This window comes from Salvelinus sp. IW2-2015, linkage group LG4q.2 (assembly GCF_002910315.2).
Source record: "Salvelinus sp. IW2-2015 linkage group LG4q.2, ASM291031v2, whole genome shotgun sequence".
In the NCBI taxonomy this organism is placed as follows: domain Eukaryota; kingdom Metazoa; phylum Chordata; class Actinopteri; order Salmoniformes; family Salmonidae; genus Salvelinus; species Salvelinus sp. IW2-2015.
Genome location: NC_036843.1, coordinates 10,838,626 through 10,862,053, shown reverse-complemented (window position 1 = coordinate 10,862,053; position 23,428 = coordinate 10,838,626). Strand labels below are relative to the sequence as shown.

The 23,428-nt window shown below is 44.3% G+C and overlaps 1 protein-coding gene across 1 annotated transcript in view; it reads left to right on the top strand.

The window, feature by feature from the left end:
* tmem63c (transmembrane protein 63C) overlaps window positions 1–20,246 on the top strand; it is a 50,563-nt gene extending 30,317 nt beyond the window's left edge. Inside the window, exons 2-23 of the mRNA XM_023986639.1 lie at window positions 775–1,032; window positions 3,588–3,667; window positions 5,939–6,026; window positions 8,107–8,144; window positions 8,843–8,985; window positions 10,302–10,353; window positions 10,481–10,589; window positions 10,717–10,790; window positions 10,899–10,979; window positions 11,070–11,190; window positions 11,405–11,538; window positions 11,742–11,864; window positions 15,876–16,029; window positions 16,167–16,273; window positions 16,954–17,040; window positions 17,190–17,255; window positions 17,365–17,527; window positions 17,624–17,729; window positions 18,546–18,713; window positions 18,860–18,972; window positions 19,760–19,837; window positions 19,957–20,246. Of these exons, the coding sequence (XP_023842407.1) occupies window positions 823–1,032; window positions 3,588–3,667; window positions 5,939–6,026; window positions 8,107–8,144; window positions 8,843–8,985; window positions 10,302–10,353; window positions 10,481–10,589; window positions 10,717–10,790; window positions 10,899–10,979; window positions 11,070–11,190; window positions 11,405–11,538; window positions 11,742–11,864; window positions 15,876–16,029; window positions 16,167–16,273; window positions 16,954–17,040; window positions 17,190–17,255; window positions 17,365–17,527; window positions 17,624–17,729; window positions 18,546–18,713; window positions 18,860–18,972; window positions 19,760–19,837; window positions 19,957–20,172 (2,511 nt within the window). The 5' untranslated portion in view covers window positions 775–822 and the 3' untranslated portion in view covers window positions 20,173–20,246. The remainder of the gene's footprint in view (window positions 1–774; window positions 1,033–3,587; window positions 3,668–5,938; window positions 6,027–8,106; window positions 8,145–8,842; window positions 8,986–10,301; window positions 10,354–10,480; window positions 10,590–10,716; window positions 10,791–10,898; window positions 10,980–11,069; window positions 11,191–11,404; window positions 11,539–11,741; window positions 11,865–15,875; window positions 16,030–16,166; window positions 16,274–16,953; window positions 17,041–17,189; window positions 17,256–17,364; window positions 17,528–17,623; window positions 17,730–18,545; window positions 18,714–18,859; window positions 18,973–19,759; window positions 19,838–19,956) is intronic.
* Window positions 20,247–23,428: the final 3,182 nt, after the last annotated feature.

The window sequence follows — 23,428 nt, the reverse complement described above, 5'->3', positions numbered from 1 at the left end:
GGGAATCCATACCTTAGTCCTAAACAGTAGCATGCCGAGGCCAGTCGCATAACAATGCAATATTTGACAAGGAATAGTAAACCATAATTTAGCAGTTTTCACTGATTGGAAATGCAAGAATAACATGCTTGCAATTCCACTCACTTGATAGTTTGTAGCTAGCTACTGTACAGCTTGTTTGGTCCGGCGTGCGTCAAGTCACTCTGGTTCACACTGACTGTGTGCAGAAAGTAGTCCATCACAACTTCTTCCCATTGATCTTTGTCGATAGCGCCTGCTAAATTCAGGGCAGCAATGTTGTTCAGCAGAGTTCTCCATGGCTAACATTATATTTTTCAAAAAAAGCTGCGGTAGCAAGAATTATCTACACATACTAAGCAGCTCATGTTATAGACAGAAGCATGCTACATGGCAGACCAATCTGAACTCATCTCTCGGCATGTTCAGCCCATCCATTATCTCAGCCAATCATAGCTAGCAAGAAGGTTCCTCTCTTTTTTCATGGCTAAACCAACTAGGCTTGTAATTGAACAATTTTATTTGTATTTACAGATGGCATATACATTTGTTATTAAGGCACATGAAAGTTCACATGTTTAAGAAGGCATTTCTGCCCCAAAAATGCATTTTGATTAAAAAAAATTCAAATGCCTCTCCTGTGAAGTAGTGATGTGTGACATACTTTGATAGCGATTGAGGGCAAACATCAAACGCATGGCGTGGGATATGTCATATCGTTCAATATGGATCACTTTCCTTTTTCTATTTCCTCAGTTGTGGTTGCATGACTTCAGCCCCTGAGACTTAGGCCTTGGCTCACTCATGGTGGATTCTGAGTTTGTGATGAGGGTGCCCCCTCTGGATGGGAGGGATATGGAGCTGGATGTGCTGGGCTTCCTGGACTCTCTGGGGGAGGACAACACCACAGCAGCAGAGAGGTGCTACCGCTCCCACTCCCGCAGCAGTGTCCTGCAGGGCCTGCCTTTTGGAGGGGTGCCCACGGTCCTCGCCATCAATGTTGTCCTGTGGCTGGTATGTTGCTAACACAGACACACAGATACATGTATGTATACACACTCACACGCGCACACACACTACAGTGTTACAGCAATCTCAACCTCTCGTCTTATCTCTGGTACCAGGGAGACATTTTCCCCAAAGAAACACCCTTCACGTGAAGTGCAACATTGTATCAAATCATCAACTGGGTCGACCCAAAGCTGTCCCTCGTGAACTTGCAAAATTATATCAACTAGCTTATTCCGGGCCGTCAGAGTTTCCTGAGCAAGTGATCTCGGAACAGACATATGTTTTTTAATGACGATCCCACTGGATGTTTGGAATCATCAGATCATGATATTTAGCTCTTTCACACCAAGGCTTAGTGATTATCGAAGCTGGGAGAGTGTTGGAAAGACAAATACTGAGGAACTAAACAGACATTGTTGACTTACTGTGTGAGGTGAAGAAAAAATGACTGAGAAGCTCAGCTTATTAGTGGTGGATGTGTTAAGTTATGACAATCAGACATTGCCAAATGGGCGCTTTCTTACTTTTGCATGCAGCAGGCCAGGTAGGCCTACTTCTGTGTGTACTCAGGTGCTCTCTCTCCCTCAACTTTATCAGGAAAGATAAACCAGACACATGCTCATTGCTGACATGGATTACTCCAAACAAAAGACAATGAAAACATTTCCAAACTCATGGTTATGAAATAAACCAAACTTGTTTCTCACAAGTGTAGCAGGTTGTAAACTCCTCAAACCACATTTCCAGTCTGAGAATGAGAGCGGAAAAATGACTAAGTAATACAGTACAGGCATTAACATAAATTAATGTAACCAAATGACGGGGAATTAATGGTACATTTACTAGGCCTACTGGTGACCTGTAATGGGGAATTGATAGAAAATAAACAAAGGGAAAACGATTCACACAATTAAACAATGAATGCACAAGAATTGGCGGGAGACAGCTGAACGCATTCTGGAGAGCTGAGCACATGCATTCTGGAGAGCGACACGCCATGTCTTTGCCAGACACCCCTCCCTTCTTCTTGCAACATTTTAAATTGTACTCAACACATTATCTTCACGCATTTTAGATGCTTATTACTGACAGCCGCAACTGTCAGCTAGACCTTTTGCCACTCGCACTACCCAAATTGTGGGCTTCCAAAATAAGCATAGGCCTACACACTTGTGATTTGAAACAATCCACAGCAAAACATTTTTTAAATAAGCTAATGATCCTCTGTGGCTAAGTCATGTTAATTTAGACAAGAGTAATTATAGCCAAATTTGGCAAAAAATCTATTTACTTTCGGAGAATCCAGCATCCTAACAGTGCACTCTGCACCCGCCAATTTTCCTTTCCAATTCGCAAGAGGCTGAAACCAGAGATCTGTATAATGACGAGATGGTCATGTCTCCGCCCTAACAATAAGAGTTCCGAAGGCAGGCGACAAGCTTAGGTCTGCATATTATGCCCATAGAAACGCATTGGGCTAATTCTTGACAGATTTTGCCGCGAGTCAGCCCTCTAGTTTCGCCTCTTCCTCTCTGCTGAAATTATATCACCGGAGAAAGCATCCGGGGGAGCGAAACAGCGTCCCTCTCTCTATATGTAGCCCATGTATCTGATGCTGTCTGGCCAGAAATAGTATGACATGCCATACTCTTTTGGTCCAGGCAGCATCAGATACATGGTGTACACATACTGAGACAGAGGGGCGCTGTTTTGCTCGCTCGGATGCTTTAACTGAGATCGATGCGTCTTTCCGTCGGCGTGCGTCTCGGTCAAATAAATGATCAATATTTCAATATTTTATTTGGACGGGCAAGAAGGTGTGGTGGGGCGGGCTAGGCCCCCTAAGGCCCGCCCATAATGCTGGATCTGCTTACAAGCCTTCACATTCATCGTTTTATGATACTCCATTCTCTCCATTCACTACTCCATTCTCCTCTTCTCTATAACATACGGTGTGTATACAAATATGCAGAAAGATTACTCTTCCCACTCCAGGATAATAATAGAAATCAATCTGTCTCCAGATTTGTTAATGCACACCTCTGTTCCGCTGTCAGGTCTTGTCAAACTAGATTTCATCTCTGGTTATCAGTCTGTCTACCAGCCCATGTTTAATTGATTCACTGTGATCGTTCCCTTGTAGTCAGGACAACACAGAAGGTTAATAGCAGTGTCTTAATGACGAGTTCAAGTGTGTTTCAAACCTTGATTTCCCCCATGTGACAGCGTACCGCCTCTGCACCATTCCTAACATCACACAAAATAATCATCTGTGGGGCATCAGCGGAACGTGGACACCCACGCAGGGACAAGAAATAGAAGACACACGAGACAGGCAGAGAGAAAGGGGATACAACAAGGGGATATTATATATGCAGAGAGCTTAGGAATTGCATTTGGCCATGACTATAAAAGCAGAATGTATTATTCCTCTTAGTCCAATACCTTGTTAAACATTGTCCTGGTTGCCCATGCATGGCTTTAGACCAGTAGGGAGGCGCAGGGAGATGGTGGTTGATGAGCTCTATGTGTCTTATAACTCTTTCTTTGTATTGCAGTTTCTTTTGCTGATCTTTTCCTTTTTGAGGAAGGCTGCGTGGGACTATGGCCGTCTGGCTCTATTGATGGAGAATGACAGGTACAGTAAAGCCTTTCACCTCAGCTTCCTCAAACTCACTGGATTTTAAGTCTGGTTTAGAAGTCGAGGCAACACTCAAGATGGAGAAATCCGTATCGAAAGCATAATTCATGACTGATTGACACTGCTACTTGAGATTGGCTCCCCCTCCTGAGAAGAAATGGTACTGCCCAGGCATTGTCATACTCATGAAATACTTTGTTTTCCTGTCTCTCTTGCTTTGATGGAGCTCGTGTTACACTATTACATTGCTTTAATATAACTATACCTAACAAAATAGAAACGCAACATGCATCTATTTAAAATATGAGTTATAGTTCATATAAGGAAATCAGTCAATTGAAATAAAGTAGTTAGGCCCTAATCTATGGATTTCACATGACAGGGAATACAGATATGCACCTGTTGGTCACAGATATCTTTTTTTTAAGTAGGGGTGTTGATCAGAAAACCAGTCAGTATCTGGTGTGACCATCATTTGCCTCATGCAGCGTGACACATCTCCTTCGCATAAAGTTGATCAGGCTGTTGATTGTGACCTGTGGAATGTTGTCCCACTCCTCTTCAATTTCTGTGCGAAGTTGCTGGATATTGGCGGGAACTGGAACATGCTTTCGTACACGTCTACCCAGAGCATCCCAAACATGCTCAATGGGTCACATGTCTGGTGAGTATGCAGGCCATGGAAGAACCGGGACATTTTCAGCTTCCAGGAATTGTGGACAGATCCTTGTGACATGGGGCCGTGCATTATCATGCTGAATTATGAGGTGATGGCGACGGATGAATGGCACGACAACAGGCGTCAGGATCTCGTCACGGTATCTCTGTGCATTCAAATTGCCATTGATAAAATACAATTGTGTTCGTTGTCCATAGCTTATGCATGGCCATACCATAACCCACCGCCACCATGGGGCACTCACTTCACATTGACATCAGCAAACCACCCACCACACAACGCCATACACATGGTCAACAGTTGTGAGGCCGGTTGGATGTACTGACAAATTCTCTAAAACGGCTTATGGTAGAGAAATTAATATTATCTGGCAACAGGTCCGGTGGGCCTGCCAATTGCACGCGCCCTCAAAACGTGCGATGTCTGTGGCATTGTGTTGTGTGACAACTGCACACTTTAGAGTGGCCTTTTATTGTCCCCAGGACAAGGTGTAAGGATCATGCTGTTTGCCAAGATAATCCAGTCACCTGACAGGTGTGGCAGATCAAGAAGCTAATTAAATGGCATGATCATGTAAACAAATTTGTGCACAAAATTTGAGCGAAATAAGCTTTTTGTGCATATGAAACATTTCTGGGGTCTTTTATTTCAGCTATTGAAACATGGGACCAAAACTTTACATGTTATTTTTATTCCGTATTGTATACATACATACAATTTAATCACTTTTTACACATTATCACAATCTGTGAGTACAATTTTTTTTTCTCCCCAGGCCTTGATACCATAATATGCAGAAGGCAATAATGGCACACTCATTGTAGCTCTGATTTTCCTGAATCTTAGGACCTTGTTAGCTTTTAAAGTGACGTGAGGTCGTCAGTCCTCTGTGTGGGTCTGCAGAGTGAGGCTCTGCAACAGCTTACTTCTGCCTGACCTGGAGCCACTCCGGTGTGAGTGTGGGGTTGATTTAGTTCTGCCTGACCAGCAGCGGCTCTCTGCCACCCTGGGGCAGTGACATCTGTTTGTTCTGCGGAGCGGGCGGCCGTCGCGCTAATTCAATTATTACGCTTAAAGTGGCACGCTGTAGAGCTGTCAGCAACGTCAACTTGAAAGAAACATCACCAAACTCAATCACAATGCTTCATTGGATTCCAGGAGCACTGTCCACCCCTCCCCCCTCCTATCATCGATATGATCTCAGATTGACTGGAGTTCTAAGGGGAGGACAGCGTCCTGCATGGAATAGCTATTAGACCCAGCCAACACAATTAGCGCTCATGCTGTCTGCAGGCTCTGTGCCTGACCGTCTGTTGGAAAGAGAGGATATTAACTTCCCACAGTCACTCATTGCAAAATGGGTTGACGTTTGCTATATCATTTTAGGATGCTGTCCAGGCCACTGAAAATCATCCTTCCGAGAATGTGTTTAACGGCTGTAGTCTCATATTGTGCAGTCTTGTTGCTCTTGCAGTATAGTGTCTTCCATCTTGTGATGTGATCTATGTGATGCGCTTCCTTCCTTCCTATTCTGTAGAAAGAGACGCATGCACCATAATGATAATCCTGGTATGTCTTCTGTTGCTCAGTCTCACGTCCCTGTTCTACGGAGAGCAGAGTGAGAAGGAGAAGTCCCCGTCAGAGTCCAGCCCGTCAGACTCAGACACCAAGGACTTGGTAAGTCCAACTTTATTATGGATCCAAGTCCAGACAGTAGGATAGGTCTGGAGGTATAGCAGATAAAGGGTGACCCTGTTTGAGTGTGATTCCACTCTTTTTGTAACCCTGATCAAAGCACTTTTCCTTAATTGAGTTGATGAAACATCCAGCTGCACAAACAAAAAACGAAGAAAAGGCAGATTATTTAGAGAATGACTTTATATACACTGCTCAAAGAAATAAAGGGAACACTTAAACAACACAATGTAACTCCAAGTCAATCACACTTCTGTGAAATCAAACTGTCCACTTAGGAAGCAACACTGATTGACAATAAATTGCACATGCTGTTATGCAAATGGAATAGACAAAAGGTGGAAATTATAGGCAATTAGCAAGACACCCCCAATAAAGGAGTGGTTCTGCAGGTGGTGACCACAGACCACTTCTCAGTTCCTATGCTTCCTGGCTGATGTTTTGGTCACTTTTGAATGCTGGCGGTGCTTTCACTCTAGTGGTAGCATGAGACGGAGTCTACAACCCACACAAGTGGCTCAGGTAGTGCAGCTCATCCAGGATGGCACATCAATGCGAGCTGTGGCGCAGAAGTTTGCTGTGTCTGTCAGCGTAGTGTCCAGAGCATGGAGGCGCTACCAGGAGACAGGCCAGTACATCAGGAGACGTGGAGGAGGCCGTAGGAGGGAAACAACCCAGCAGGCAGGACCGCTACCTCCGCCTTTGTGCAAGGAGGAGCACTGCCAGAGCCCTGCAAAATGACCTCCAGCAGGCCACAAATGTGCATGTGTCAGCATATGGTCTCACAAGGGGTCTGAGGATCTCATCTTGGTACCTAATGCAGTCAGGCTACCTCTGGCGAGCACATGGAGGGCTGTCGGCCCCACAAAAATGCCACCCCACACCATGACTGACCCACCGCCAAACCGGTCATGCTGGAGATGTTGCAGGCAGCAGAACGTTCTCCACGGCGGCTCCAGACTCTGTCACGTCTGTCACATGTGCTCATGTGCTCAGTGTGAACCTGCTTTCATCTGTGAAGAGCACAGGGCGCCGATGGCGAATTTGCCAATCTTGGTGTTCTCTGGCAAATGCCAAACGTCCTGCACGGTGTTGGGCTGTAAGCACAACCCCCACCTGTGGACGTCGGGCCCTCATACCACCCTCATGGAGTCTGTTTCTGACCGTTTGAGCGACACATGCACATTTGTGGCCTTCTGGAGGTCATTTTGCAGGGCTCTGGCAGTGCACCTCCTTGCACCAAGGCGGAGGTAGCGGTCCTGCTGCTGGGTTGTTGCCTCCTACGGCCTCCTCCACGTCTCCTGATGTACTGGCCTGTCTCCTGGTAGCGCCTCCATGCTCTGGACACTACGCTGACAGACACAGCAAACCTTTTTGCCACAGCTCGCATTGATGGCCATCCTGGATGAGCTGCACTACCTGAGCCACTTGTGTGGGTTGTAGACTCCGTCTCATGCTACCACTAGAGTGAAAGCACCGCCAGCATTCAAAAGTGACCAAAACATCAGCCAGGAAGCATAGGAACTGAGAAGTGGGCTGTGGTCACCACCTGCAGAACCACTCCTTTATTGGGGGTGTCTTGCTAATTGCCTATAATTCCCACCTTTTGTCTATTCCATTTGCACAACAGCATGTGAAATTTATGTTCAATCAGTGTTGCTTCCTAGTGGACAGTTTGATTTCACAGAAGTGTGATTGACTTGGAGTTACATTGTGTTGTTTAAGTGTTCCCTTTATTTTTTTGAGCAGTGTACATACATACATATACCACACCTGCCTGCGTGACTTGGTAAGATCACCATCGATGTAACACACTATGTTTATAATGGAGTAGGACGGAGTAAGACAGGAGTCTTTTCCCAGAGTTTGACAGCAGTGAAGTGGTTTACGCCTCAGACTAGACCTATTTAACCCCCATCACTCCCTCAGCGCGTAGGCCTTAATGTTATGCAAATGACATGCACCGCTGGCCAGGCGTGCATGGCACTGCCTACAACATATGTGGTATCGATTTGTATTTGATAAGCGATCCACTGAATCTTTTATGTCTTTCCTCCTTTAGGGCTTCTGCTCTTGGCTTACAACACTTTACCATATGAAGTAAGTGTAAAACCGTTTAACCCTCTACCTGTTTTCACTTCTATCATTTTTATTGCCCTTCTCTTCAATGTTGTCATCCCATTAAGCAGCGAAAAGCAAACGAGTGTGTGCTCATGGGATTGTTTGTGCCGTGGTTTACCATAGAGTATTTGCACTTGCTCAAGTCTGACTCCACTCAATGGATTTAGATCCATAACTTCCTCTGTGTCCATGGTTTTCATATTATTATGGTGGAGTTTGGGTTCTTCTGGGTGCTGTTTTTAGCTCTTGTTAGTGGCTGACTGTAATACCTCACCCTGGGATCCCTGGGAAAGTGCTAACCCACCCTGAAAGCTCTCTGTGTGGCCTGGCCTGTGTGGCCTGGCCTGCCTGCCGTGGGACCAGCAGGCAACTCTTGTTTCTTCTCTTTTATGAGACAAGTGGGTTTTCTGACCCTCCAGGAGTGCAGTGAGGTATAAGGAGCAGGCCCCACAATATCACTACCACGGAGCACCTGACTCTGTCTCCCCATAGAAGAGAAGGATTCTGCTCTTCCCACTACAGTCCCATTACACCCATGTGTCTAGTACATGCTGTTTCCCTGTAGACCCCTTCTCAACTGCACACTGCTTCTTTGTTACTCTGAATCCTGCCACCCTGGGAAGATCCTCTCTTCCCTCCCCAGCTTCAGAACCTCTCTCTCTGTGTTGCGTCTCCAGGGATGAGGAGATCAGGAGTAAGTGTGGTGTCGATGCTACGACCTACCTGTCCTTCCAGCGCCACATCATCCTGCTCATGACTGTGGTCTGCCTGCTGTCTGTGGCCATCATCCTGCCTGTCAACTTTTCCGGAAACCTCCTAGGTAATTTAGAAGGAAGCCTTGGCCTATGTTGGGAGGCCCAGGGATATCCTAGATGCCAGGGGAGGTAGAGGGGCACCTCGCCACGAGAGACCAGGCCACACATGCATATACAAACACATATAGGGGTGGGTTAGCACGCATGCACACACACAACAGTTATAAATACAAATGGAAAAAGTCTGCCCATGGATATCTTAAATGTAGGCCACACACACACACACCACAGATCCAAACACAGACAAAGTGAAATGACACCGGGGAAGTGAAATGATAGGCTACAATGACTTTGTTCATGATCATGCACTCCGCAAATGACTTGTAACTATAGACAGGTTGGTTGTTTAGCAACAAAGCCGAAGCGTGCACAACTATGGGGCAAAACGGACTGGGTTGGCTTAGCTTGTTGATAACATGTAAGCTATACTTCGTCTCCGATGTTTGTTTGTTTATTGAAAACATAAATACATTTGCACAAGTACTTGTCTCTCAAATACATTGTTACAGTTGTTAGCTAGCTAGCGAATTTGAGCCATATTAGCATTGACATTAAATCAGTTAAAACACCTCAAAACAAGACATGGTATCAAGAACAGTATGAACCGAGTTGAAACGAGACAATAACCATTCCCCACATAGCAGTTTCTTGTCATTCTTGCTAGCAATCTGGCCATCCAGAATCACAACATGCTGAATAATGCCCAATGGAACCGTGCACATCGTTTTCGTGACGTTGTCCGCTAACCCATCTATAAATTCTTGAATTTTATTTAGCGGGGAGTGAACAAAACGTTTGTTGTCAAAACCATTCTTCTTGGGGAGCGGGTTAGCAAAATGCTATCATATCATGCAATTATACCATTTATATAATGGTCAGATATATTTGTAATACAGACTAGCTCAAAACTAAGTGATTTTGATAATTTTCTGGTAAAAAGTAGAGGTGCACCCCCTATCATAATTTGCTCCATAGCTCAGGCGGCTCGAGGCTGTTTGGCTCATCTCAGTCACCAAGAGGAAGAACTTTGCAGCTGTTTCTGAGTTAATAAACAATGCCATGCTACTGGATGGTAACATTCAAATAAAACCCAGCCCTGAAACAAAACGTAGAATGAAAATAATTTCTATGTCATATCATAGGAATATGCACGAAGTGGGCAGTTCAGATTTGTCACTTCAAGCCCAGCTATATCATACTTTGTGCAACATCATGGGAAAAAGTTGATTTCTAGTGGTGTGGGTGTTTAAAGTCCCTCCCTTCACTTTAGAAAAATAACTGTTACACACACATTAACTGTTGTATGTCGTCTTTTCTATAGGGGATAATCCTGAAAATTTTGGAAGAACGACTGTGGCTAATCTTTCTGCGAAGTAGGTCAAAGGGCTATGGCTTCTCTTTTTGCAGAGGATTCATAATAATTCAGGAAATGTTCAAGAATATCTTGAGGCCATCGTGGTTATCCAACAGTCATGTGGAAACCTTTTTCTTTCCTCTTAGGGACAGCTTCCTGTGGCTCCACAGTATCTTTGCTCTGCTCTACTTCATCATCACAGTGCTGTGTATGGCCCACCACTCCTCACGCCTGGAGTACAGAGAGGACGAGAAGGTGTGTGTGTGACAGCTCCTCAAACCTAGCCAAATGTATAATGATTACAGCATGGTCAGGTTACTGTCTCTGAAAACTGAAAGAGACACCCTTTGGTGTCTGTAATTTATTGTTACCATCTTGTCAGGTGGCCAGGACTCTCATGATCACCAGCATCCCCAGAGAGATCTCAGACCCAGGCCTCATCACCAAACACTTCCAGTAATCTTAAATGTTCCCACTTTCCTTACTCTTTCAAGATACAGCTGATACTAATACACCTGATGTGGATAGGTGGTTTAACTCTGTTCCCTCTTCCCTCCACTCTAGTGAGGCCTACCCCAGCTGTACTGTCACTGACCTCCGCTTCTGCTTCAACGTACACAAACTGATGAGGCTTGACTCTGAGAGGTACAGTAACGATGACAATATGGAGAAATTAGTTACATTATTATTTAGTATTTTTTTGGCCTTGTGCAGATTTGAGTTGTTGTGTTTCAGACGAAAGGCGATGAAAGGAAGGCTGTATTTTGCTACTAAGGCCCAGAAGGAGGGGAAGATCATGATTAAGACCCACCCCTGTGCTACCATCTTCTGCTGTGATGTGTGCGGCTTTGAGCAGGTGCATTTGTAACAGAAATGTTACAGTGAATCTTGGTCATAGTAATTATGTTGCGTTGATTGCATTTTGCCACTGGATGGCACTAAAAAACTACATTAGATTTGAGCAGCAACGGGATTCCTCGTCTGTCTGAATTGAAATACAATAAGGGATACAACAAGACTTGATTAATAGTACCGGTATGTAGCTAATCTATATTTTCAACTCTTTGCAGGTGGATGCAGAGCAGTACTATAGTGAGTTAGAGGAGAAACTGACTGATGAGTTTAATGCAGAGAAGCATCGCATCTCGCTCATGAGGCTGGGCATCGCCTTTGTGACCTTTCGGGACGAAAGGATGACTGCTGTGTGAGTAAACTATGACCCCTGACCTCTGACTGGCCATGGTAATGCACTGTACTGCAGTTTCCCGCAGTGCATGCCTGGAGTGCCAAATTATATGTTTTACTTTCCCCCAAATTCCTGTTACAGGGTTTGATTGAATATGTTCATGAGTGTGTGTCTGCCTGTTTTGTGTGATGACTTTGTGTGTGTGTTGTTTCTCTCCACAGTATTGTCAAGGACTATAGCAGGGTCCGTTGCCGTCAGAAACCCCAGCAGTCAAGCATCACCACGGTAGTTCAGTCTCACAGGTGGGGTGTAGACTACGCCCCGGCACCAAGCGACATCATCTGGTGAGTGAGGTTATCTAAAGCAGATAATGACTAGAAATTCCCTCCCATTGGTTAAGTTATCTAACTATTTAGTAGCGTTATCTTACCTGATAGGTGAGTTAAAATATACCATACGGGATTTGAAACTGACGCATATTAACGAGCGGTACCCTGCATTTTTACATTTAGATTTGTCATTTAGAAGACGCTATTATCCAGAGCGACTTAGTTAGTGCATTAGCAATTAGTTTTACAGTTAGTAGCAAAGAGAGACAACGGCGTATCCCAGTCATAGTAAGCAATTTTTTTCCTCAATAAGTAGCTATCGGTAAGGTCAGCGCTAGTAACAGGCTTCCAAAGACGTTTGCACAGATTGAGTTCACCGTTTGACGGCTCAAGCATACTGTAAATCACCTTTGAAAATCAATTGCAGTGTGCAGGTCGTTAATCTGTGTTACTTTACTTACTCTTACAAGAGGGCCATTCAACAATTTAACCAATTAAATTAGATGGATTTTAGAATGATAGTTGTGTGGGATGTCTTAGAACGTGTTTTAAAGTCCATTTGAGATATAAAATGAAGTGATAACCATCAGCCCCTATGAGGTTACATACAGTTGAAGTTGGAAGTTTACATACACTTAGGTTGGAGTCGTTAATACTCATTTTTCAACTACTCCACAAATTTCTTGTTAACAAACTATAGTTTTGGCAAGTCGGTTAGGACATCTACTTTGTGCATGACACAAGTGATTTTTTCCCAACAACTGTTTACAGACAGATTATTGGTGACCTCCACAAGCGTGGTTCATCCTTGGGAGCAATTTCCAAACGCCTGAAGGTACCACATTTATCTGTACAAACAATAGTACGCAAGTATAAATACCATGGGACCACGCAGCCGTCATACCGCTCAGGAAGGAGACGCGTTCTGTCTCCTAGAGATGAACATACTTTGGTGCAAAAAGTGCAAATCAATCCCAGAACAACATCAAAGGACCTTGTGAAGATGCTGGAGGAAACAGGTACAAAAGTATCTATATCCACAGTAAAACGAGTCCTATATCGACATAACCTTCTAAGGTCTTCGAAAGCCAAGTTAACAAACTGATTACCGACCATTTATAATCCCACCGTACCTTCTCCGCGATGCAATCTGGTTTCAGAGCTGGTGGGTGCACCTCAGCCACGCTCAAGGTCCTAAATGATATCATAACTGCCATCGATAAGAGCCATTACTGTGCAGCCGTATTCATCGACCTGGCCAAGGCTTTCGACTCTGTCAATCACCACATTCTTATTGGCAGACTCAACAGCCTTGGTTTCTCAAATGATTGCCTGGCCTGGTTTACCAACAACTTCTCTGATAGAGTTCAGTGTGTCAAATCGGAGGGCCTGTTCTCCGGACCTCTGGCAGTCTCTATGGGGGTGCCATAGGGTTTGATTCTTGGGCTGACTCTCTTCTCTGTATACATCAATGATGTCGCTCTTGCTGCTGGTGATTCTCTGATCCACCTCTACGCAGATGACACCATTCTGTATACTTCTGTCCCTTCGTTGGACACTGTGTTAACTAACCTCCAGATGAGCTTCAATGCCATACAACTCTTCTTCCGTGGCCTCCAACTGCTCTTAAATGCAAGTTAAACTAAATGCATGCTCTTCAACCGATCACTGCCCTGCCCGCACCTGCCCGCCCGTCCAGCATCACTACTCTGGACGGCTCTTACTTAGAATATGTGGATAACTACAAATACCTAGGTGTCTGGTTAGACTGTAAACTCTGCTTCCAGACTCATATTAAGCATCTCCAATCCAAAATTAAATCTAGAATCGGCTTCCTATTTCGCAACAAAGCATCCTTCACTCATGCTGCCAAACATACCCTCGTAAAACTGACCATCCTACCGATCCTCGACTTCGGCAATGTTATTTACAAAATAGCCTCCAACACTCTACTCAACAAATTGGATGCAGTCTATCACAGTATCATCCGTTTTGTCACCAAAGCCCCATATACTACCCACCACTGCAACCTGTACGCTCTTTTGTTGGCTGGCCCTCGCTTCACTCTTGTCGCTAAACCCACTGGCGCGGGATCATCTACAAGTCTTTGCTAGGTAAAGCCCCACCTTATCTCAGCTCACTGGTCACCATAGCAGCACCCACTCGTAGCACGCGCTCCAGCAGGTATATCTCACTGGTCACCCCCAAAGCCAATTCATCCTTTGGCCGCCTTTCCTTACAGTTCTCTGCTGCCAATGACTGGAACAAACTGCAAAAATCATTGAAGCTGGAGACTCATATCTCCCTCACTAGCTTTAAGCACCAGCTGTCAGAGCAGCTCACAGATCACTGCACCTGTACATTGCCAATCTGTAAAAAGCCCATCCAACTACCTCATCCCCATACTGTATTTATTTATTTATCTTGCTCTTTTGCACTCCAGTATCTCTACTTGCACATTCCTCTTCTGCACATCTACCATTCTAGTGTTTAATTGCTATATGGTAATTACTTCGCCACCATGGCCTATTTACTGCCTTAACTCCCTAATCTTATCTCATTTGCATTCACTGTATATAGACTTTCTTTTTTTCCCTACTGTATTATTGACTATGTTTTGTTTATTCCATGTGTAACTCTGTGTTGTTGTATATGTCGAACTGCTATGCTTTATCTTGGACAGGTCGCAGTTGCAAATGAGAACCTGTTCTCAACTAGCCTACCTGGTTAAATAAAGGTGACATAAAAAAACCTGAAAGGCCGCTCGGCAAGGAAYAAGCCACTGCTCCAAAACCGCCATAAAAAAGCCAGACTACGGTTTGCAACTGCACATGGGGACAAAGATRGTACTTTTTGGAGAAATGTCCTCTGGTCTGATGAAACAAAAATACAACTGTTTGGCCATAATGATCATCGTTATGTTTGGAGGAAAAAGGGGGAGGCTTGCAAGCCGAAGAACACCATTCCAACCGTGAAGCATGGGGGTGGCAGCATCATGTTGTGGGGTGCTTTGTTGCAGGAGGGACTGATGCACTTCACAAAATAGATGGCATCATGAGGAAGGGAAATTATATGGCTATATTGAAGCAACATCTCAAGACATCAGTCAGGAAGTTAAAGCTTGGTCGCAAATGGGTCTTCTAAATGGACGATGACTCCAAGCATACTTCCAAAGTTGTGGCAAAATGGCTTAAGGACAACAAAGTCGAGGTGTTGGAGTGGCCATCACAAAGCCCTGACCTCAGTCCTATAGAACATTTGTGGGCAGAACTGAAAAAGCGTGTGCGAGCAAGGAGGCTTACAAACCTGATTCAGTTACACCAGCTCTGTCAGGAGGAATGGGCTAAAATTCACCCAACTTATTGTGGGACGTTTGACCAAATTTAAACAATTTAAAGGCAATGCTATCAAATACTAATTGAGTGCATGTGAACTTCTGACCCACTGGGAATGTGATGAAAGAAATTAAAGCTGAAATATATCATTCTCTCTACTATTTTTCTGACATTTCACATTCTTAAAATAAAGTGGTGTTCCTAACTGATCTAAGACAGGGAATTTGTACTAAGATTAAATGTCAAGAATTGTGAAAATCTGAGTTTAAATGTATTTCTGCTAAGGTGTATGTAAACTTCCGACTTCAACTGTATCCCCCATTAGCCAATGAGACAGCCCCGCCAAGCGGTGCTCACTGTTTTCCATGCCGCATTGGCTGTGTGTGTTTGTGCGGAGGGAGTGCTCCCTGGTGGTGCCACAGGCTCTGGGGTCGACCAGTGATTGACTGACTAACTAACACATCATTAAAACGGAACACTCGAGTGTGCTGTATCCAACTTGTTATCCACTCCAGTGTGGACGGAGGTTTGTTATTCCCTCCCACGTTAACGGTTGTTTTTGTTGTATTCATACTTTGTGGATATAAACAGTAGTACCGATTAGCAGAGACATGATGTGGAGAGGTCTGTCATGTCAGCCGTCCAACAGGATAGATCAGTGACCTCCATGTTTTTACCTTTGTGTCTCCAGGGAGAACCTCTCAGTGTGTGGCTCCCGCTGGTGGCTCCGCTGCGTCCTGCTCAACATCCTCCTCTTCCTCATCCTCTTCTTCCTCACCACTCCCGCCATCATCGTCAACACCATGGACAAGTTCAACGTCACCCGGCCTGTGGACAGCCTGAGGGTCAGAGTTAATTACTGAATTACAGTGCTTGAATGGTCCTAATGGGGTGGTGGTGCTGTACAAAAGCAAATAAACTCAGTATTTCCAGAATGAACTATAGCATGATGAACTCATGAGGTTTTGGTTTCTCCCCATAGAGCCCGATCATCACTCAGTTCTTCCCTACTCTATTGCTCTGGGCGTTCTCTGTCCTGCTGCCCTTCATAGTCTATTACTCTGCCTTCTTCGAGTCTCACTGGACCAGGTAGAGTATTGCACTGTTGCAGGCCCCAGCAGATACTGCTCAACCCAAGGCCCACTTCTGTCCCTGAAAAGACAAAACACTGTATTCATCTTCCTCAGACCCTCTTCACGTGTTTTTGTCTGTGTCTTCTCGACACAATTACACACCTCTCACTGTTCTCTCTCTGTCTCTGTCACTCTCACTGTCGCTCTCTCTGTCTCACTGTGTGTGCTCTGTTTGCCTGCATTACTTCTCTAGTCAGGTTGTCATAATGATTTTCTGTGGAGATAATGACATGCAAAGTGGTCACGATGCACTGAGGAGCAGAATAGCTCTGCATCCGGAGGAGACAACCTCACACTGCACCTATGAGCACCGTCTCTTTACATAACCACCACACACCCATATATTGTGAAGGACTTAATGCAAATCAAATGTTTACTGTTATTGTGAAAGGCGCTGCTTGCTGTAATGAGCCCACTAAGTTGTTTGCATTTGAAACGGAATCATTAAATATGTGAGATGATGCTTTTTGAATGTCGCGTGTGAGTGAGTGCGATTGTGTTTGTGTGAGCTTCTGTCATTAGTGTTCTGTCTCCTGAAATGATTTCATATTCTAACATGTACTACATGTCCAAAACATGTGCTTTGTAACTGCATGTCCTCTGTTGTGATGTGGTCCATGTTGTGGTGTCCTTTAGATCCAGTGAGAACCAGATCACGATGCACAAGTGCTTTGTACTGTTGGTGTTCATGGTGATCATCCTGCCCTCGCTGGGTCTCTCCAGGTATGAATATAGGAACACGCATGCTGACGTGTAACAGACCACTTATCGCTCACTGCTATGATCATTACAGAGATTGCGTATGATCCAGGATCCTGTGCTTCTGCTCTAAAGTACCTGTGCTTCTTTCCTCTCTTTTTGCCCTACTCTAGTCTGGATCTGTTCTTCAGGTGGCTGTTTGATGTCAACTTCCTGGAAGACAAGGATGTTAAATTGGAGTAAGTGTTATTGTCCAGCCCTCTCCTGTTATGGTACCATCTGCTTCGCTAACTCTGACAGAACTGCCATGGCAATCACACTTCTAAGATATGTCTCCTCTGTGTACAGGTGTGTGTTCCTGCCTGATAACGGCGCGTTCTTTGTAAACTACGTGATCACGTCCAGCCTGATCGGCACGGCCATGGAGCTGCTGCGCATCCCAGCTCTGATGGTGTATGCTCTGCGTCTCTGTTTGGCCAAGCCCGGGGCCGAGCGCATCCACGTCAAACGGGTGACAGGAGCAGTATTTGACTGTGTTATTTGTGTGCATCTTTGATTTATCAAATAACATTTTTTTTTTTATATATATATATTTTTATAACTCCAGAGCCAGGCCTATGAGTTCCAGTTTGGTCTGGAGTACGCCTGGACCATGTGCATCTATGCTGTTAGCATGACTTACAGTATCACCTGTCCCATCATCATGCCCTTTGGTGAGTGCGTGTGTGGAGGCTAAAGAAGCATGCTTGTCTTTGCTTCTCACCTCCTTCCTATGTGTGTGTCTCCTTCCTTCCTATGTGTGTGTGTGTGTCCTCTCTCCTGCTACTGTAACCTTGGTCACCTCTGCTGCCAGCCTGGTGCAGACTGTGAAGTGTATGTGCTGTAGTTCGAGATGCTCAGGCACAGCGAGTTGTGAGCCAGACGCCCACTCCACTTCTGTCTCTGCCCTGAGCCGCTACTCGCCTTTATTTATTTAGTGTCTGTACAGAACTTTGAGATATCAGCTGATGTAAGAAGGGCTATATAAATAAATTTGATTTGATTTACTGCTGCTACTCTCCTTTGTTTACTGCTACTACTCTCCTTTGTTTACTGCTGCTACTCTCCTTTGTTTACTGCTGCTACTCTCCTTTGTTTACTGCTGCTACTCTCCTTTGTTTACTTGCTGCTACTCCCTTTTTTTTTTTGGGTTACTGCCTGCTACTCTCCTTTGTTTACTGCTGCTACTCTCCTTTGTTTACTGCTGCTACTCTCCTTTGTTTACTGCTGCTACTCTCCAGGCCTTGACACCTGCCTTCCACATTGTACCAGGCCTGGGCTCCGCTGCATGCTGTCTTTAACCTGTTATTCACTCTGTAGCCCAGAGTTGGGGTCAATTCCATCTAAATTCTAGTAAATTCCGAAGTCAGCCGACAGGAATGGGAGTTTAATTGACCTCAACTATGCTTTAGACTGAAGTTAGCACTTTACAATAGATGATAGGCTGCATATGTCCTCATCAGTCAGCTCTGTGTATGTCTGTCTCTCAGGGCTGCTCTACCTGATCCTGAAACACATGGTGGACCGTTACAACATCTACTATGCCTACGTGCCCACCAAGCTCAACCAGCGCATCCACACTGCAGCCATCAGCCAGGTCATCGTGGCGCCCATCCTCTGCATGTTCTGGCTCCTGTTCTTCTCTGTGCTCAGGCTGGGTACTTCCTGGTTCCTGTTACCATAGCCTATCAAACAGACCGATATATGTGGGTTACCCACTGTTAGTCAGACATAGCTTAGTGGCTGCTAGAGTCGTCATATATGGTGATATGGTCTTGATTGTGGTTCTTCTCTTGTGCTCCAGGCCCAATGTGTCCCATCACCCTCTTCACCTTTGTGTCGCTGCTCTCCTGCCTTGTCTTTTCCCTCTTCGGCCTATGCCTTAGGAAACAGCCTGACAAGTCATCAAGCTACCAGGTCAGCGATAGTATGAACAATGGGACATAGTGCTGTACTTGTGTTAGGGCTAGCACAGCCTTAGTTTTTGACAAACTGTTAAAGGAATTTTAATTCCTGTTTATCAACCAATTCAATTAAAACACTCTGCCCATAAATAAGAATTTGTAAGATAATTATCAGCATAAAATGGACAGATACCAGTCTTAAAATCAATCAATCAATAGCGTTTATTCTCGAGAGTACTGAATCATAGTACAATTTACATCAGGTTATATAATAAAGATGATGTCATAGGTTTTAATGTCCATCCTCCTCTAGAATACAATGGCAATACAGTTCACAGCCTCATTACTGTCTGCCACCTGTTAAACTATCTGCAACCAACCCAAGGTCTTTCCCCTCCCTGGGTAGAGACATCATTCTAGCCTGTCTGAAGATAAACCCATTCTTTCTAACAAGGAACACATAACATTCAACATTATGATTATAATAAGATTCATTCTTACAGTAATATAGTAGTATTCTGTTTAGTATAATTCTAAGTCAAATGTATACATATTTTAGTCATTAAACACAAAAATCCCGTAACACAAACTCTATGTAATTTATTAAGCCTAAGTACCTCGACCATGGGCTATGTCATTATGAGATGTGGTATTTAAGCATCTGCTGTCGCAGTGCAGCTATGCTCTTGAGATAAATCCCTATCATTTCACAGTGCGAGATTATTATTGACCCCTCCCCCTGGTGGGTGTAGAGCACCTGCCCTCAATGGCTTAATTATCACTGTCCCAATGTGTTTCAGATGTTTGACCAGATGTCTGCTGACCAGCCAGCAGAAGGGGCCTTCACTGATGCAGAGAGAAGCTCCACCCCCTCCAATGTACCTGCCTTTCTTTATTCACACCACTCTCAATCCCTGTACAATAAGCTCATAACTAGTAGATATGTAGGAGTCATTTTAGTAATTAGTAACTCCTTTCTCTGTGTCTCTCCCCTCAGCTGTTTGTGGCATCTGTGTTGCTGGAGCCAGAGCTAGGCCTGACCCCCATGCCCTCTCCAGCTCACCAGAGCTACGGGACCATGGCCAGCTCCCAGGACAGAGAGGAGCAAGAGGAGGAAGACGACCAGGTTGAGACTGTCGAGACCAAGCTCCAGGACCCTCCAAACCCCTATTACTCCAGCCCCCTCATGGATAGCCCAGTGGGCTACCAGTGACTCAGACCCCTATTACTCCAGCCCCCTCATGGACAGCCCAGTGGGCTACCAGTGACTCAGACCCCTATTACTCCAGCCCCTCATGCGAACCCACCAAACCCAGATGGCTCCAGTGACTCAGACCCCTATTACTCCAGCCCCCTCATGGACAGCCCAGTGGGCTACCAGTGACTCAGACCCCTATTACTCCAGCCCCCTCATGAACAGCCCAGTGAGCTACCAGTGACTCAGACCCCTATTACTCCAGCCCCCTCATGGACAGCCCAGTGGGCTGCCAGTGACTCACCCCCCTCCCTAACCTCCATACCTTCTCTTATTTACAAGAGAGAAATAAGTAGTTTTTTTTAAACCCTTGTTTTACCCTCTTCCACATCCAAGCCCCTCTGACTGTACAATGTTTGTGAGGGGCCCTTTTGGATTTTGTCTTTGGAGGTTCTTTGGAACCAAAGGCTGAAATAGGTTCTTCCCCAGCCCAGTGGGGGCTTCATCTTAAAGCTGTCAGCATAAATAAACAATACGGAGGATACTTCAAACAAATGTGCATCTGTAGTTTTCTGACTACTTCATGTCTCCCTTTTTTCCCCTCTATAAGTGAATGAACTTTACCATACTGTATGTGACCTGACTGGGAATGACTGTGTAGTGAAGAAGGACACTATCTTTGTGTACCACTGGGAAAGGAGTAGGGATGAATTCCACCAGTTCAGTGGGTTTTAACCCAATGACCCTACTAGACAGAGTGGTCTTGGCTCTGGGGGATCTGGCTCTGGTGTGGTAGAGCTCTGCGAGGCAGGGTTGCGGGTCGGGATCAAGCCATCTGCAGTGGGAGAACAGGACAGACGGAGGGAAGGCAGAGTGGAACTCCAAGCTCTAAAACCCTATGGAGGAGAAGGGACAACGGGTCTGATACTATTGCATTTATTGTCAAGGTTCTTGTTTTTGCTCTTCTGTACTGTCAGTTGTATGTGATATTATTGAGCTGAGGGGCGGGTTGTGTGTATTGTTTAATAATTTATGTATAATGCCATCCCTTTTATTAATGTTTATCAATGACTGTTATTATGAGAACATCATAGTTGTGTTCAGTAGGAGGAAATGGGAGAAAAGATTTCAAAACAGAAAACAAAAAGGAGTACTCTTATTGGACAAGTTCAGGTAGCACCTGAAGTCCTCCATTTTAGAACATTATCTCCAATTTACTTGGGTTTTAAAACATTGTGCGTAAGGGTCCGGCCGCAGAAATAGTCTTGAAAAGATACTAGTAGTACCCTATTGCATCATGGTTTCAGTAGTCCAAACCAGTCGTCCGCTCCACTGCATGTTGCGAACGTATACCTTGTTATACTCCATGTCCACCCATCAAACTAAAGACTCGGCTGATCTCACTGTTTGACTCAATCATACAGTAACCTTTGCTAGTTTTGTATTGCGAGTGTTTTGCTGCTCGAGGGAGAGCAGGTTTCCATGCCAAACTGAATGGAAACTGATATTGGTTTGTAATTGTGCTCTCTTGCTGTGCCTTGAAGAAAAACTCACTATGTTGCATGGACTGAACTGAAGAGCAGGGAAAAGCGGGAGACCGATTCAAACAAACACGCATATGTACACATTCTGGCCATAGTTCTATCCAATGCATAGCTATTATCCTTGATAGCTATTATCCTACTCCCTACTTTGTGTGAGCAGCCATCTTCCTATGTATTGTGTGTCATACAGTTCCTTCAACCAATAGACAAGCAGCAGACCTGGGTTCAATACAGTACATGCATATAAGTATTTAGTAAAAGTTTTATTTTCTGTGTATTTGAGTATTTTCTAATGTAGCAGAATTTAACTACTTATATTTGAAGTATTAGAAAGTATATTCTAATAGTTTCCTATAAATAGCCTACTATTTTGAAATGCTTATTTCCAAATACATTTATTTCTAATATTTTTTTAAACCTACAGGACAAGGTTCGAATGCATGGAGTATTTAAATGCACTTGTCTGTGTATTTGAGGATTTTCAAGTACATGCCAATACTTCCAAATACATTCCAATATTGAACTACTTATTTTCAAGGAAAACACATCGACATACTTGCTTCAAAATGTCTTTGAAAGTAGTTGAAATAGTATTTGAACCCAGGTCTGACGAGCAGTGTGCTCCACAGACCACTGAGCTAATGATGTTGACTCATTATGTGCAGACTGTATTTGCTAGTCTGATGGGGTTTTTCAATGGAAGCATTTGGATTGTGGCTTAAGGTGCCTTGTTGTCGGTGTCTTTGCAGTTTCTAACTGCTGTATTCTGTGGTCATATATTCAAGCTCTTTGTCGATGATATAATGGGATTTGAAAGTTGATTCTCTGGTGTCTTTTCCCTTCCTATGATTTGATTATAAGCTGTAGTTACAGTACCAGTCAAAAGTTTGGACACACCTACTCATTCAAGGGTTTTTCTTTGTTTTTACTATTTTCTACATTGTAGATTAATAGTGAAGACAAAAACTATGGAATCATGTAGTAACCATAAAAGTGTTAAACAAATTCTTCAAAGTAGCCACCCTTTGCCTTGATGACAGCTTTGCACACTCTTGGCATTCTCTCAACCAGCTTCATGAGGAATGCTTTTCCAACAGTCTTGAAGGAGTTCCCATATATGCTGAGCACTTATTGTGTGCTTTTCCTTCACTCTGTGGTCCAACTCATCCCAAACCATCTCACTTGGGTTGAGGTCTGGTGATTGTGGAAGCCAGGTCATCTGATGCAGCACTCCATCACTCTCCTTCTTGGTCAAATAGCCCTTACACAAACTGGAGGTGTGTTAGGTCATTGTCCTGTTAAAAAACAAATGATAGTCCCACTAAGTGCAAACCAGATGGGATGGCGTATCGCTGCAGAATGCTGTGGTAGCCATGCTGGTATAAGTGTGCCTTAAATTCTAAATAAATCAGTGTGACCAGCAAAGCACCCCCACACCATCACACCACCACCTCCATGCGTCACGGTGGGAACCACATGACATCAAGGCAAAGGGTGGCTACTTTGAAGAATCTCAAATATAAAATATATTTGGATTTGTTTAACACTTTTTTTGGTTACTACATGATTCCATTTGTGTTATTTCACAGTCTTGATGTCTTCACTATTATTCTACAATTAATAACCCTTGAATGAGTAGGTGTGTCCAACCTTTTGACTGGTACTGTATGTTTGTCATTTTGTCATCATTCATATATTGTGGTTTTTGGTTTTTCCTGAGCCCAAAGGAA